Genomic DNA, 15,289 nt, shown 5'->3' on the forward strand with positions numbered 1-15,289 from the left:
CACGCTGCTTAATCTTGTAAATTCAGCATGACTTCTTCCGAAACGTCTTTGGGAAAGGACGCTACTGACGATGCGAACCAGAGAGAGCCTCAGGAGTACCGTCAGGACAACTCCGACTCTCTCATGCGGGTGGTGACTCAATACACCGAATACTCTGTTTCTCACGCCAATGAGGAGGATATCGAGAGATTGGAGCGCGAGAGAGAGGAGAAAATGGCAAAAGAGCAGCAGGGACCGGTCAAGATGGGCTTTTTGTCCAAGAAGTACGCTCAGCACAGAAGAAAGTTCTTCAAGCAGTACGCAGTTATTATCGTTGTTCTCTGGATATTTATTCTGAGCGTGTTTTCTATCTATTGGGGTGCTATGTACCAACGTGGCAGCCGTTTGGTCAATCTGAAAATTCTTCTGGTTGTTGAGGACGGCGCAAGCATTGATAACAACGACTACCCGGTGTCGCAAGCGTTGCTCCAGGTGGCCGAGTCGCCGGCGGTGAAGCCGCTGCTGGGATGGACTCGCCATGATTACGTAGACGAGGACTGGGTCGTCAACGAAGTCTGGAAACAGAAATACTGGGGCGCGATCTACGTCACCAGCAACAACGTTTCGCAGCAGCTGGTTCAGGCTCTCGAAAACGGACGGGATCTGAACACTTCCATGCTCGTCAAGGGCTACTACGAGACCGGCAGAGACCTTAATGGAATGAACTCCTACGTTGAGCCAGGCCTGCTCAAGTTCGGAGTCGCCTTTACCGACATAATGCAGCAGGAGGTGTATCCACGACTTCTCTCCCAGCTGTCGTCAGAGCAGTTTGCCAGCCTGCAAAATACCACCACGTTATCCCGCACGCCGGATATTACTATGACAGATGGCATTCCGGTGTCCGATTACACGGTCATGGCACCACTCCAGGTTGGCCTGATTTATATTATTATAGTCACGTTTTTCCAGGTCATGTGGTTCCAGAAAATCAACCAGGAGGCCGCCGAAACGCTCAAGCCAGTGAGCTATATCATCTATCGGATGGTGATTGCACAGGCCAACTTCCTGCTGATTTCGCTCGGATACAGCTGTGTGAACGCCGCGTTCCAGATCAAGCTCAACAACGCGTGGAAGGGCGGCTTTGGCGTCCACTGGATGATCTCGTACCTGACCATGTCGGCCGTGGGAGGTGCCAACGAGAACATTGCGCTGCTCTGTTTTGCTGTGCTGCCGCCACTGATGGGATTCTGGCTGGTGTTTTTCGTTGTGTGCAACATCTCGGCCACTTTTTCGCCTATTGAGGTGTGTCCGCAGTTCTACCGGTTCACGTACGCCATGCCGATCAAGAATTCGTACGAGCTCATGAAGGTGCTTCTTTTCGACACCTACCGTGGACATTTGGGCAGGAACTTTGGCATTTTGGTGGCATGGATCGCTCTCAACAATATCCTGCTTCCATTCTGTCTATTCTTCTTCAGTTGGCACATGAAACGCAAGCTGACTAAGGCCGCTCAAAAGTCGCATTAGTCTCTAGATCCAGCTCTTTATAATGGTCCTCATGTGTATATAATCGTTGAACAACTCGAAGACACGAAGGCACGTAGACTGTCAATGGAGGGCACCCGTTTTCGAATCTAACGAACCCGAGATTGCTGATAATTAGGTCACACAAGCCGGCAGAAGCATGTAATTTGTATGCTGTCCATGGCGACCGGTGAACGTACCTGTGGTCAGCAAGCCAGGCTTGCCACTCTGCCAGGTCTCGAAATATTTTTGCAGGGCCCCAGAAATACTGTCTCAACGCTAGCGGTCCTGTGTGGTCGGGTGAATGTATCCCCACGCATGGACCCAGCCCCACCACCTGCTCTGTATCTCTAAACGTAAATACACGGGTCCGAATGGAATTGGTAGGTCCCCAGGATAACACGCTCTGCCGGAGCTGGGGACGCAGCACGGCGTAAATGCTGTGTGTTTTCGGAAGCATTCCCGGCGTGTCCACCAGAGTGAGCCCAAAATAGGAACAAACAAAGGTCCCGTTGCGGCGAGTCGAACACGGCTTCGCAGAAACCTTGGGTACCACAGGGACAGACTGGTAGTCGTTGCTTTCGATGATGAGCCGCTGCACCAAGGAGCTCTTGCCTGTGTTTGTCTGGCCAATCACGTAATACGTCTGGTTGTGTTCCGACTGTATGAGTTTTTCAAATAGCTTGGTAACCGACCGGGGATACTTTGTGCTCGTCACCATGACATTTTCGAGATCTACCGTTTGCGAGCTGTAGAGGGACAAGTAGCTGTTTAGCGAGCGCCAGTAGCTTTCGCGCAAAGTCTGCAAGTCGGCATCCCGCTCTAAAGGCCTGTCCAGGACCTGGTCTGCAAAGGTGATCACGAAAAGCACGTTTTTCGCCGGAATCGACTTGGACTTGAGCGTGTCGAAAATGGATACCTTTAGATTGAGTGGGAAATATCGTGCCGACAGCGTGTACAGCACTTTTGTGTCTGGCGAGTTCTCGGGGATCGTTTTTACCACAGAACTGTAATCGGCAGGGTTCAGTGCACTATCTGGCAGACCGTCTTCTGGGCCATCTTGCTGGTCCAGAACAATTCTCGCCGTCTTTGGAACGTTGTGGTAAAACCTAAACAACGACCTCTGCGCCCAGCATGCCCGAAAAACCGCTATTCGGGGAAGAGCCCGGATCATGATAATTTATTTATTTATTATTTATTTTTATTTTTCATCTATCTAGTGAGAAACGTCTTGAAAACCAAATTATCAGTCTCGTCATTGTACTTGTACCCCAGATCTTTCAAAAATTTGTCGAATTTCGCATTGTCCTCGGGCGGAACACAGATCCCTGCCAGCACCTTGCCAATGTCGTCGCCGTGGTTTCTGTAGTGGAACAACGTCAGGTTCCAGTTCATCTCCATCGACGACAGGAACCGTGTCAGAGCACCAGGCCGTTCTGGAAACTCGAACGAAACTATCCTCTCGCCCGGAACGTACACCTTACCCCCCACGAGGTATCTGCCGTGGCTCTTGGCCATCTCATTATCGGTCAAATCCTGCGCCTTAAACCCGGCTTGCTCCAGATCCTTCATCACCTTGCCCAGCTCCTTGTTTCTGTCAATCACAGAGAACGACGTGAAAATATTGGCCAGACCGGTCTCCTCCGAGTCTGCAGAGATCCTGTACGAGAACTCGGTCACGTTTCTCGGGTCTATAATGTGGTTCAACTGGGCAAACGTGCCTGGCTTGTCTGGGATCTGCACCGTCAGGAACACCTCCTTGCCCTCACCCAGCACGGCTCTTTCGCTGACAAATCTCAGTCTATCGAAGTTCATGTTTGCTCCAGACAAAATAGGAACATATGTTTTCGTGGAATGGTCGATCTCCGGATGTAGCTCAACGTATCTCTTGAGTCCTGCCACCGTCATGGCTCCCGACGGCTCCATCAACGATCTCGTGTCCTCAAACACGTCCTTGATCGCAGCACAAATCTCGTCTGTCGTCACGCGCACCACCTCGTCAACGCCAAACTCCTGGCACACAGCAAACGTCTCTTCTCCAACGATCCGGACCGCTGTTCCGTCCGCAAACCCGCCAACAGAGTCCAGCGTCACTCTTTCGCCCTTTTCCAGCGAGCGTTTCAGCGCGTCCGCGTCGAACGTCTCCACACCAATAATCTTCACGTGCGGGGCCAGCCGCTTCAGGTACGCCGTGATGCCAGAAAGCAGCCCGCCACCACCCACGGCCACGAACACGGCACTCAGCTTGTTGCTCTTCACCTGGCGAAGCAGCTCCATGGCAATGGTTCCTTGGCCAGCAATGACATACGGGTGGTCGAAGGGAGGAATATTCGTGAGTCCCTGTTCAATGGTCAGTCTCTCGCACTCGGCTTTGGCAGAGTCAAAATCGTTGCCAAAAAGCACCACCCGTGAGCCCAGCCTGCTCACATTCTTGAACTTGATGGATGGCGTGGCCACAGGCATCACAATAGTGGCCGGAATGCCCATCTCCTTGGCAGAATACGCCACGCCCTGCGCGTGGTTGCCCGCCGAACACGCTATAACACCTTTGGACTTACGCTCGTCCGACAAATGAGCGATCATGTTGTACGCGCCTCTCAGCTTGAACGAAAAAACAGGCAACAGATCCTCGCGCTTCAGCATCACCGTGGAGTTGGTTTTCTGCGACAACGAGACAGCGTTCGAGATCGGAGACTCGTCGATGACGTCGTACACACGTGACGTGAGGATCATCTTGACGTAGTCGGGACGGCCGTTGGGAAGCACATCGGCCGGTCTGAGGTCCGGAAACCGGCGACAGATATCGGCGGCCGAGGAATACAATCGCTGGACGGTTTTGGCGAGTCTCAATTGTGCCACCTTCCGCATGTATCAATTATATTTTTTTTACCTTTTTTTTCACTGTGATTCATCCCCCTTAGGGTGCTGACGTCAGCACCCTCATTGCACGGTTGGCGGTATTTGGCTGGGTAGCTCGGGGTTTGGTTGGTTTGCGGTCGGCTAAGCTAGCGACATGCGCCAATGGGAAATGTGCGCGCAACAAATCCGGGGCCCGCGGGCTGCCATCTGCACGCACGCCAGCACCAAATAGCCGGAATCCCTTCTGGCCAATCTGCTACTGGCTCTTGATCCGTCGTCAAGTTCCGGGTAAAAAAAGTATTTAAAGAGTAAATTTCGCAAACTACCTATCCGTACGCAACTAATATGAAGATTGTCAGCCAAGAAGAGATCGACGCCCATTCGTGGGCCACCATCACCGGAGGTTTCAACGGGTTCTGTCTGGGAACCCTTGTTTCCATCGGAGTGTACGCCATGGCCCCTAGACACTATCCCAAGCTGCTCAAGATGCCGTGGTCCATCAAGACGGCCACCGCCATCATTCCGCCAGCGTTCGCCACTGCCGTCAACGCCGAGCTGGCATCCACCAGATTCGACTCCGAAATGTATTCGTCCGAGTTCCACCAGCGCAAGGTGCTAGAAGAGCACAGAAGATGGGCCAAGCTCTCCCCAACAGACAAGGTGGTTGAGTCTCTGTCGAACAACAAGTACAAGATCATCACCGGTCTTTGGGCAGCGTCCATGGTTGGATCCTGGATGTACGTCAACAGAGACCCATTGCTGACCAGGACGCAGAAATTCGTGCAAGCGAGAATGTACGCGCAGTTCATCACGGTGGCCCTGCTTCTGGGGTCGATCGGCCTGAGCGTCTATGAGGAGGACCACCACCTGAACCACAAAGAGAGCGGCGAAGACGCGTACCTGCGGGAGGTCTTGGAGGCCAACAGACAGAAATGACCCATGTACATTACACTAATAACCAGCACGCCAGTGCGATAATACTCACCCCAATCAGCACCGTAATAATGGCTGCTCCAGCAGTGTCACCGCGGTCCAGCTTCAGCGGCTGGTCCGTCAATTGCGTGCTCTCCGATCCGGCCGCGCCGTCTCCTGTAGACGAGCCTCCGTTCGACGAGGTGTACGGAGCCGGTCTGTCGTAGATAAGCACGTTCTGGATAGCCTCCAGAGCACACATCTGCTCTCCTAGCCCGTAGTAGCCGTCCCAGCCGCTGTGCGTCCAGTTCAGGCCGCACGTGTGGCCGTCCGTGCCTCCCGAGCACGACTGCGCGGCCGCCTGCGCTGACTGCTGAATGTACTTGTTGATGGTGTCTTGTGTTTCCGGCACCATCATGGCCGTTAGCCCCATGAACCGGATCAGGTATGCTCTGAACGAGCGCTGGTCGTTGTTGCACGAGCCCGACCCCATGCACGCGGTCTCCTGTAGCACATACACTCCGTCCTGCCCACTGTTGGGCGTGTAGACAACCAGCCCGTTCAGAAACTTGAGTGTCCGCTGTCTCCATATGTCGTCCTCCGTGTAGTTGTACAGATAAGCACAGCCTGAAAGCATCATCCCGGCGTTGTAGGACCATTGGTACTTCACAACAGACGAGCAGTTGTCGTTGATGCTGGCGCCGTCGTAGGCAAAATTATACGTGTCTCCTTCGGTGATAAAATCCACGCCAAGAAGCCAGTCGTAGATTTTTTCGGCCCAGTCGACGTAGGTGTCGTTGGACGTGAATCTCGCCAGCCGCGCGCCAATGTGAAACAAGCCCGCGTTAGAAACCGTGTTCTTGTAGTCGTAGCCCGAGTTCCACTGGAAAATCTGCCATCTGAGTCCTCCAGCACAGTGCTCCGTGTCCCATCTCCAGGCCATCGTGTTGAAAACCGCCTGCGCAAGATACAGCCACTGAGGCTGGTCCGAGGCAGGGTTTGTGAAGTTCCGCTCGGCCGCCTGGATCGCAGCAATGCCCCAGAACGCCTGATCATCGTTACCCTCTGTGGTGGATTGATTTAAAGGGATGTAATCCCAGTTCTCTCCTGTCTGGTACAACAGCGCCTCCTTGATGGTTTCCTCGTATGTGTTGTTCTGAAGAAAATACCAGTAGTCGATCATCGACCCCCAGGCTCCTCCGGCCTCCCACCAGTAGTAGGGGCTCGTGAACATTCCAATGGTTCCTCCGTACTTGTATCCCCAGTAGTAGTCCATCAAACCGTCCGCAATCAGCGCCGTGGCTGCCTGGATCGAGCTGTGACTGCTGATGTCGAGGTCGACCGCCATCGCCGACCCCAGAAGAACAAAAAGACTCGCAAGTTGCATAAAAGAAAGGCTTTGCAAAAAAGTCTGATCGCGTAGCTGGAGAAATTATACTCTCGAGGATAAAAAAAATTAGGTAATTGCTTACATCAATCTATTTCTCTAGTCCACGTCCTTGCCCATGGCCATGCTGATCAGCAGCCAGAAGTTCATGAGCGAGATGACCAGCCACACAATCACACCCGCCACGGCGGTGACTATGTTGTTGCTCATGTCCTTGTACTTTGGCAGGTCCGTGGTGTCGTCCAGCTGCGACTCCTGGAGGTCGCGGACCTCGTGGGAGCGCAGAGAATGGTCTGACGTCATCGTGTTCTCGGTGTCGGAGAGCAGGTCAATCGTGCTGTTGTTGCCGCTGGAGATATCATCCATAGGGATGTTTTCTCCCGATTCCTGCGTAGGTTCCGTTCCGCTGATAAGAACGCGCATGATACTTTTTTTGCAGGTCAAGTACACTAGCGGCGCACTGATGAAAGGCAGCAGCAGCGACAGAACAACCTGGGTCGCGTTCAAAACTTTACTCAGGCCCTCTCTTCCCTGAGTGGTAACAACCGCAATGCATGGAGTGATGGCAATGATACGTGTGATGATACGCTTGATTGCAGGATGCATGGAGATGCGCACATGTCCCTCCATGATTTGTTGGCTGGCAATGGTGACCACGGTACCGCCACACAGACCAGAGCACAATAGAGCCAGCGCAAAAACTGTTCCTGCAGCTTTTGACAGTTGACTCGAAAGAAGATAGTGCAAGGTGAACAGATCGGCATTTTCCAGGACTCCGTCTCCGTCGTCGTCCATTGGCTGCGACAGCGCACTGCCGGCGACAATCAGAATGGCAGCGTTGACAAACAGTGCAACAGTAATCAGCGAAATCACCATCTCAGCAATGATGTACGACATGGTCCCGTTGATCGCCTCCATCGACGGGATGTATCTCAAATCCTGAGTATCTCCCTCGATGGTGTTGCAAAGTAAACCCTTTTTCTTCTGCTTCGCCATTGGTGGGGTGTACAAGCCACGTTTCATGTCGAAAGCCTTCATACGTGCCTGGACAACTCCAGAACCCAAATACAACGAGTGCGGCATCAAGTTACTTCCCAGCAACGCAGCGGTGAGGTAGAGACCTTTGGTATTAGTGAAGATCTCTTTGGAAGGCAGGAACCCGCGGAAAACGCTTCCCCAGTTGGTTGTAGGAGAAACGTTCACGAGCTCGACGATAAAACAGGCGACCGTGCCTAAAACTAGACACCCCACGGCAGCCTCGAAGACCTGGACCACGACAAGTGGCCCGTTGGGCCTGTATGCAAGCAAAACAAAAAGAACATCCAGAGTCGTCAGCATGACACCGCCCAGCAATGGGAGACCAAAGAGAATGTTAAATGCGACGGCAGTACCAATAATTTCAGCCATGTCTGTGGCTGCAACGGCCATCTCTGCAAAAACGTAGATGACAAGGTTCACGTATTTCGGCAGGTGCTGGCGGCAGTTGGCAGCCAGGTCCTGGCCGGTACAGATTCCAAGCTTGCTGGCCAGGATCTGCATGAACCCAGCCATCATATTGGACACAATGAGCGAGAACAGGAGCTTGTACTGGAATTGGGCAGAGGAAATGGAACTGCTGAAATTTCCAGGGTCCATGTAAGACACAGAGACCATTAGGCCTGGTCCAATGAACTTCACAAATCTCTTCAAAACGAGGATCACCTTGGCTTGCTTGGAATCCATTTTTGGGGGCTCGTCGTCGTTGTTGTTTTCTGGGAAAAAAGAATCGGATGAGTTGTTCAGTTCAAAATTAGAATATTCAGATGTTCCTGTTATGCTCTCAAGGCCGATATAATCCTGGAACGGGTCTTCGTGCCTTGCGTGACGATCTGATGCACGGAGACCTATGTGTTCCATAAAAGACGCAATATCAATAAATAAGGTATGGGTGTGTATGTACAGCCGTATTCAGCCACGGACACGCTTGTCAGCTGAATCTAGCCGTTTGTTTATGGTACCACTATTTTGGGTCCCTAATAAAATTTTTACAGCGCGAGACAAAGGTGTCTTTTTATAGTAGCTAGCTACCCCGGTGAATTCGGGTTCGGAGGACGGTGCAAAGGTGATAAAAATAAAATATAATATTTGAGGGGATACGTTTTAGGGCCATGTTTACAAGAGCCAGACACATAGCGGTCTGCCGATTGCTACGTTTGGCTGGAAGACGATTTACAGCCACAGTCTCTGGACCCACGCCTCTTGAACCGATCATAGAGGACACCATCAAAACCATTGGACCCATCAGCCTGTCAAAGTTCATGAGGACATGTCTCACCCACCCTGAACACGGCTATTACATACACAAAGACCCTTTGGATAAAAATAGCGGCGACTTCATTACCGCGCCAGAGATGTCTGTGGCGTATGGGATGACCTGCGGGCTGGCCTTTGTGCGAATGTTTCTCGCCCAGTTGCAATACCAGAGTCGACACAATCCTGATTTCAAGGTCAAGGACAAGATTTTCCGCGTAATTGAGTTTGGCCCGGGCAAGGGTTCTATGATGAGGGGACTGGCCATGGTTTTCAAGCAGTATATAATAGATAACCCTGTGGAGATTGTCATGGTGGAAAAGTCTGATATTCTCATCAGGGAGCAGCACAAACTGCTGTGCAAGTCTCAGAAGCTCGAACAGGTCGACGATTACAACTTCGAAAGTATCACAGAATGGGGGCAGCCGATTACATGGCAGAAAAACGACCTTGTCGAGCTAGATCTGGACTCCAAGTACATGAACTTTGTCGTTGCTCACGAATTCTTCGACGCCCTGCCCATCGACCGATACATCAAGACCAAACACGGATGGCGAGAGTACTTGGTAGATGTGCGAGAGCCAGAAGCAGGCAGACCAGGCAAATTTGGGCTCGTGGTAGCCCCCCATGCCACCCCCGGGTCGTTCATTCCAGCAACCAACGAACGCTATAATAAATTGGCCGTCGGGGCCAACGTGGAGATTTCAGCGGATGCCCACATGTATGCGTCGCAATTTGCCAAAATCATCAACTCAGGCGACGTGGGTGGAGCACTAATCATAGACTACGGCCCAAAAGATACAATCCCAATAAATTCTCTGCGTGGCATCAAGGACCATAAATTTGTGGACCCGTTTTCGGAGCCTGGCAAAATCGACCTCTCTGTGGACGTTGACTTTTTGGGACTTAGCCGTCTGTTTGAGTCACAGGGGCTAAAGACAATGATAGAAACACAAAGCCAATTCCTCAACTCTTCAGGACTGCCAAGCATCTTGGGCGGTCTTGCTTTTAGCATGAAGGAACAACAGCAGCGGTTCGAGACGCTCTACCAACGCCTCACCGGATCTGCCCCACAGGACATGGGAAGAGCATACAAAGCGTTGCAGGTTTACAGGAACGCCAACAAAACTACGTGAAAATCGTCAATGGAATAATGTATTAATCTACACTCTTATGCGCTTGAGGTTTTCTGCCTCTTCCAAATCCAGCTTGCGCTTCAACTCTTGTCTATCTTCGACCTTTGCGCCATTGTCCTGGATCTCTTCTCCAATGTACTTACCCTCGTCATCCATCTTGTTGAGCACAGCGTCATAGATTTCATCGTTCTCCTTAGCCTGACTCACAAGCCTGCATATCACGTTCTTCCCCCGGGTGTTTGGCATCATGACTGCAAGGCAGTACTTCGAGTTCGTTCGTGAGTTATTGAATTGCTGTGCAAATCTGACATACTCTTTGGCAAGCTTAGGCCATGGAAGCGGTCCTTCAGGATTGAACACAGTTGGATTGGTCTCTGCCTTGGAAGCAATCATGCAGCTGATATCGCTTCCGTACTTTTCCTGCATCTCCTTGAACTCCTGGTAGCTCTTGATCCCGCCGTTGATTATCAAGCTCACGTCTGCCTCATCACAGATCTCTTTGATTTTGTCAATGTAGTCTCTGATTGGGGGCTGGCCATTCCTCATTTCTCGCGTCCGGCAATGAACAGTTAGATTTGCGATTCCTGTCTTGACCAATTTGCGCACAAGATCCAGGGTCTGCTCTTGTTCTGGTAAGAGTCTGATCTTGACGCTTATTGGTTTTTGGAAAGGTTTACCAACTTGCTCCACGAGAGACGACAATATAGAGCATAGAACGTCTGGAGTTTTAAGCAAAGCTGCCCCCATTCCCGAATGAACAGAAAAGTGTTTCGGACAACCTGCGTTGATGTCTATGCCGTCGACGTCGGCGGCCACGATCTTGGCAGCCTGGACAGCTAGTTCTGGGCTTGCGGTGCCGAGCTGGAAAATTAGCTTGCCCTGCTCCAGCTTTCTGTACGTTCTGAAAACAAGGTCTGTGGTTCCTGGCACCTTCTTGTTGCCATCTTTTTGAATAAAGTCAACTGTATTAAGAATTGGATTGTAGACCCGTTCAGCGCGAACGAGCCGTTTGTCAATGATTTCTGGTCCCCAAACAAGATCCGCACCATATTTGAGAGCCAGAAGACGGGTTGGCAGCTCGCCTATGCGGACCATCGGGGCTAGAACGAGCTTTGCGCGGTAGTCGACCATGACTATTTTTTTAATTTTTTTTTTTTTCCAGCTTATTATATTTTATTGCACTTATTTTTTCTACATTATTTTTCAGTTAGTAAACTAGAATACGTTAGTTCATGCTTTTCCTTCTATCTTAGCCTCCTCCTTCTTGTCTTCCTCAGCAAGCTCTTCTTCCAAATTCAGGTTTTCCTGAATATTCCACAACTCCTTGTAGAGTGACTGCTTGCGTCCCAGAAGCTCGTAGTGAGTACCTTCCTCCAGAACTTCTCCGTTGCGAAGAACAATGATCTTGTCGGCATCGGCAATTGTTCTTAGACGATGAGCAATACTGACATTGGTCTTATTGCTTTCCTTGAAAACAGTCCGGATGGTCTTCAGCAAAGCCTGCTCGGTGTGCGTGTCCAGGGCAGACGTTGCCTCGTCAAAGAACGTAATTGGAGCATCTTTCAGCAGCAGTCTGCCGATCGCCAGTCTTTGTTTTTCTCCACCGGAGATCATCATTCCACGCTCTCCAACGATCGTGCGAACGCCATCAGGCATGTCGTGCACCAGGGTGTCCAGCTTGACCTTTTTGATCACCGCGTCCACTTCCTCGTCGGTGGCAGCCAAATTTCCGTATCTGAGGTTCTCCAAAATAGTGTCATTGAAAAGCGGGGTGTCCTGCGGAACCACGCCGATGTGTCTGCGCAAGTTGTCCAGGTCAACGTCTCTGATGTCCTGGCCATCGATTAAAATTCTTCCGCTCGTGACGTCGTAGAACCGAAACACCAATCTGAGAATTGTTGATTTTCCGCTTCCAGACGGACCAACAATGGCCACCTTCTGGCCCGCGGGAATCGTGAACGAGCAGTTTTTCAAAATTGGCCGGTCTGGATGGTAGCCAAAGGTGACATTTTCAAATTTGATTTCTCCTCCCTTGAGCTCCAACGGAGGAGCGTTGGGCTTGGACTTAATTTTCACGTCCACCTTCTGAAGATTGAACAGCGACTCCATGTCAAGCAGCGACTGTTTCAGCTCGCGATACACGGATCCTAGAAAATTGAGCGGCACGGACAGCTGGAACACGAGCTGGTTGATCAGCACCAGGTCACCAACGGTCAAGGAGCCCGCAGCCACACCTTGACAGGCCATGTACATCATTGCGGTCAGCGCGGTCGTGAAAATGAGATTCTGGCCGGAGTTCAAAAACGCCAGCGACGTGGCCACCTTGACCGACGCGTTTTTGTAGTTGTTGAGCGCAGAGTCGTACTTCTGCGACTGGAAGCCCTCGTTGTTGAAATATTTGACCGACTCGTAGTTGATCAGCGAGTCGAGAGCCACGCTGGCAGCCTTCTGATCGGCCTTGTTAGCCTGTCTGCGGAACCCGGTTCGCCACGCGGTGGTTCTTATGGTGAAAATCGAGTACGCCAGCATGGTCATCAGCGTGACGGCAGCAAACGAGGCGCCGTAGTTGTATGTGAGGATACCGCAAACAACGGAGATCTCAAACGTGATTGGCAAAATGTGGAACACCATCGCCGTGAGCACGTACGAGATGCCTTTGGTTCCTCTGTCGATGGCTCGTGTGAGGCCGCCTGTCTGTCTTGCAAGATGGAAATTGAGGTCCAGGTTGAGCAGATGGACAAACGTGTTGTGCGCCACCTTCATGATGGCGTTCTGGGCGACTCTGGCAAAAATGGCATTTCTGAGCTCGCCAAACAGCACGGCTCCGAAACGGGTCACACCGTACGCCAGGATGATGGCTCCAATCGAGGTGGTCAGAAGCCCAGCTTGCGACACCCAATCGATGTTCATCGAGTCAATGATCGACTTGAAAAAGAACGGCACCTGCACGTTGAGTACTTTGGCCGCGATCAACATACCCAATGCCACCACCACCCGGAACTTGGCCCACGGGTTGTTTCTGGGCCAGATGTACGAGAGCAAGTCTTTGAGGATGCGGATCTGCGAGTGGCGCTCCTCCTTAAGCACGGCGGGAGACGGTTTTTTCTCCTGGAGGGACGTCCGCGACAAGTGGAACCACTTAACAGAGTGCCATTGTAGAGGTGTGGCTCGCACATCTCGGATGGGAGATTGCGGACGGGCCGACGCGGCGACAAGAGCCAGTGGCCGCTTCGAAAATAGAGCGAGCCTGGCAGATCTCCACAGCTGTGGTCTGGACGCGTGCCGGACGCAGAGCCCGGTGTTTAGCAGCATTCGTTTGTGGTATAAGGGATATATTTATTTTGGAATCAAAGAAATTTTGGTTCCTGCGAAAGTCGACGCGACGCCGTCGTCTGCAGCAGGCAGCAAACTAAATTCTATGCCGCTGCTCGAGCCAGAATCTTTATTTCCGGAACCGGTATTGTTGCGTTAGCTTCTAGCCTTGTTGTAAGAGCCCAGCGACAATACGAGACGCACGCCAATATTTTAGCCACATGCAAGGCTGTCGATTTACGGGGCTTACCGACGTATAGCTTCAATCTTGCTACAGATGCATGCAGGTGGCAGACTATCTGCACTAAAAAGTCGCTTGATGACAGCAGGGTTATTGTTGGAGTTTCCTTGATCAAGCCATGACAGCGTCTACCGAAGTGGCGGTGGATTGTTTGAGTTATTATGGCACCCACTTTCGGTTATTTCAATAGTCGCACACATGCAGCTTATCATGGAGAACCCCGAACCCAAAATGACATATCTACAGAAAAATATGCTTATTGCAATTCTCCCAGAATTATACTATAATCAGGCCCGACCAACCAAACTTCGTTCTTATCCTGTTTCGCTGCTATGAATCATGGAGTTTAATCCAGAGCTATCATCCCACGACGGCTTCGCCGCATACTATTGGCCCAAGATGCCCCCAGACCAATCTGCCACCATCGCTCACCCGGCCTGGACCACGTACGACCCGCACTCCGCGGCCCAACACTCCATCAACCCGCTACTGATCGTCAAGGAGACCCAATCTGAAAATGAGGCAGCCCTCACTAGAAACCACTCCCCCGTCCACGAGGTCTACCACGACCACAATTACCACCTCCTCAACCACGAGGAAGAAGTTTGTCCTCCGCGGTTCACCGAGCCTCTCAACGTTGCCCATGTGCCGTATTCGAAGTCAACCGTCTCTTTGGATTCCCTTAAACAGCCTGTCCTGTGGATTGACGAGCCCATAACCGAACAGCCAGCAATGAAATACCACCAAGACCTGCCGGAGTTCAAAAGCCCATCGTTTGTCTCCGAACCCCGCCACTCTATGTCATTCGCTCCAACTGACCCGCATGATCGCCCGTGGCACAAGCGAACAGTTTCCGAACCGGTCTTCGGAGCTAAAAATCAGGGCCCTGCTTTTCCGAAGGTCACAATGAAGGAACGGTCCGACTCCTGCATGTTCGACGCGGAATATTGGTCTAATGTCAACAAGTTCCTCCCTGTGCCGTGTGAAGAGAACGCTCCGCCAGCTTTCACTGTGCCTTTTGTCCAGACTGTAAAGCAGCTAGAAAAAACCTCGCAAAAATTGATGAATTATCTCTTGAACGATTACGATCTGGTGGCGGAATTACACCAGACTCCAAACTCTTTCGATCAGACCGTGGAACTCTCCAACAAGAGACGCAAGGTGGGCGACGACATCAATTGGAAGCCCCTGTCCGCCGGCAGCGTGCTGGGATTAAACGAGATCTTCAAGCTCCACCAAAGAGAAGTAAATAATATGCTCCAAAACTGCACGGACTCTTGTTTCGGCGAACTAAACATGCGGGAGCTCCGGGCTTGGAAACGCGGCGACAGAGAGCTCAAACGGCGACATCCGCAGGCATCCCCTTTCTAAAAGTTGCAGATAGATTGTAACGCTGTCCACGGTGAGCTCCCGTGGTAGCAGGAAAACCTCTGCATGACATAATCAACATACTCGCGGAAAATGTTTCAATTCTGCTTAAATACCGCACCCTGCTAAACAACACGAGCAGTACAAGAGGTTGTATAGGGGTTCGGTCGCGGGCGTGCGACCTTCATTGTTTTTTGTTATACTCAAGCTCAAATAAAAAGTATTATTGTTTACAGGCTTTGTTTACCCCCCCCAGTGGCGTTCCTCCCAGCGAGAATTGTG

At 51.5% G+C, this 15,289-nt stretch overlaps 9 protein-coding genes across 9 annotated transcripts; 4 read left to right on the forward strand and 5 right to left on the reverse strand.

The window, feature by feature from the left end:
- Window positions 1-27: 27 nt before the first annotated feature.
- HPODL_01768 (Nitrosoguanidine resistance protein SNG1) lies at window positions 28-1,506 on the forward strand (the record flags this gene model as incomplete). Its single annotated transcript, XM_014078289.1, has 1 exon — window positions 28-1,506. The coding sequence occupies one exon, from the start codon at window positions 28-30 to the stop codon at window positions 1,504-1,506; it is 1,479 nt and encodes a 492-aa protein (XP_013933764.1).
- Window positions 1,507-2,715: 1,209 nt separating this feature from the next.
- On the reverse strand, window positions 2,716-4,371 carry HPODL_01769 (Threonine dehydratase, mitochondrial; the record flags this gene model as incomplete). The annotated part of the gene is made up of 1 exon (XM_014078290.1): window positions 2,716-4,371. The coding sequence occupies one exon, from the start codon at window positions 4,369-4,371 to the stop codon at window positions 2,716-2,718; it is 1,656 nt and encodes a 551-aa protein (XP_013933765.1).
- A 336-nt stretch (window positions 4,372-4,707) lies between these two features.
- HPODL_01770 (Altered inheritance rate of mitochondria protein 38) lies at window positions 4,708-5,298 on the forward strand (the record flags this gene model as incomplete). The annotated part of the gene is made up of 1 exon (XM_014078291.1): window positions 4,708-5,298. One exon carries the CDS (start codon window positions 4,708-4,710, stop codon window positions 5,296-5,298), a length of 591 nt encoding a protein of 196 aa, XP_013933766.1.
- A 10-nt stretch (window positions 5,299-5,308) lies between these two features.
- Window positions 5,309-6,661, reverse strand: HPODL_01771 (Mannan endo-1,6-alpha-mannosidase DCW1; the record flags this gene model as incomplete). The annotated part of the gene is made up of 1 exon (XM_014078292.1): window positions 5,309-6,661. One exon carries the CDS (start codon window positions 6,659-6,661, stop codon window positions 5,309-5,311), a length of 1,353 nt encoding a protein of 450 aa, XP_013933767.1.
- Window positions 6,662-6,760: 99 nt separating this feature from the next.
- HPODL_01772 (Divalent metal ion transporter involved in manganese homeostasis) lies at window positions 6,761-8,557 on the reverse strand (the record flags this gene model as incomplete). Its single annotated transcript, XM_014078293.1, has 1 exon — window positions 6,761-8,557. One exon carries the CDS (start codon window positions 8,555-8,557, stop codon window positions 6,761-6,763), a length of 1,797 nt encoding a protein of 598 aa, XP_013933768.1.
- A 251-nt stretch (window positions 8,558-8,808) lies between these two features.
- Window positions 8,809-10,086, forward strand: HPODL_01773 (uncharacterized protein; the record flags this gene model as incomplete). Its single annotated transcript, XM_014078294.1, has 1 exon — window positions 8,809-10,086. The coding sequence occupies one exon, from the start codon at window positions 8,809-8,811 to the stop codon at window positions 10,084-10,086; it is 1,278 nt and encodes a 425-aa protein (XP_013933769.1).
- Window positions 10,087-10,113: 27 nt separating this feature from the next.
- On the reverse strand, window positions 10,114-11,217 carry HPODL_01774 (tRNA-dihydrouridine(20) synthase [NAD(P)+]; the record flags this gene model as incomplete). Its single annotated transcript, XM_014078295.1, has 1 exon — window positions 10,114-11,217. One exon carries the CDS (start codon window positions 11,215-11,217, stop codon window positions 10,114-10,116), a length of 1,104 nt encoding a protein of 367 aa, XP_013933770.1.
- A 99-nt stretch (window positions 11,218-11,316) lies between these two features.
- HPODL_01775 (Iron-sulfur clusters transporter ATM1, mitochondrial) lies at window positions 11,317-13,398 on the reverse strand (the record flags this gene model as incomplete). Its single annotated transcript, XM_014078296.1, has 1 exon — window positions 11,317-13,398. One exon carries the CDS (start codon window positions 13,396-13,398, stop codon window positions 11,317-11,319), a length of 2,082 nt encoding a protein of 693 aa, XP_013933771.1.
- Window positions 13,399-13,978: 580 nt separating this feature from the next.
- HPODL_01776 (uncharacterized protein) lies at window positions 13,979-15,010 on the forward strand (the record flags this gene model as incomplete). Its single annotated transcript, XM_014078297.1, has 1 exon — window positions 13,979-15,010. The coding sequence occupies one exon, from the start codon at window positions 13,979-13,981 to the stop codon at window positions 15,008-15,010; it is 1,032 nt and encodes a 343-aa protein (XP_013933772.1).
- Window positions 15,011-15,289: the final 279 nt, after the last annotated feature.

This window comes from Ogataea parapolymorpha, chromosome VI (assembly GCF_000187245.1).
Source record: "Ogataea parapolymorpha DL-1 chromosome VI, whole genome shotgun sequence".
Classification (NCBI taxonomy): Eukaryota; Fungi; Ascomycota; class Pichiomycetes; order Pichiales; family Pichiaceae; genus Ogataea; species Ogataea parapolymorpha.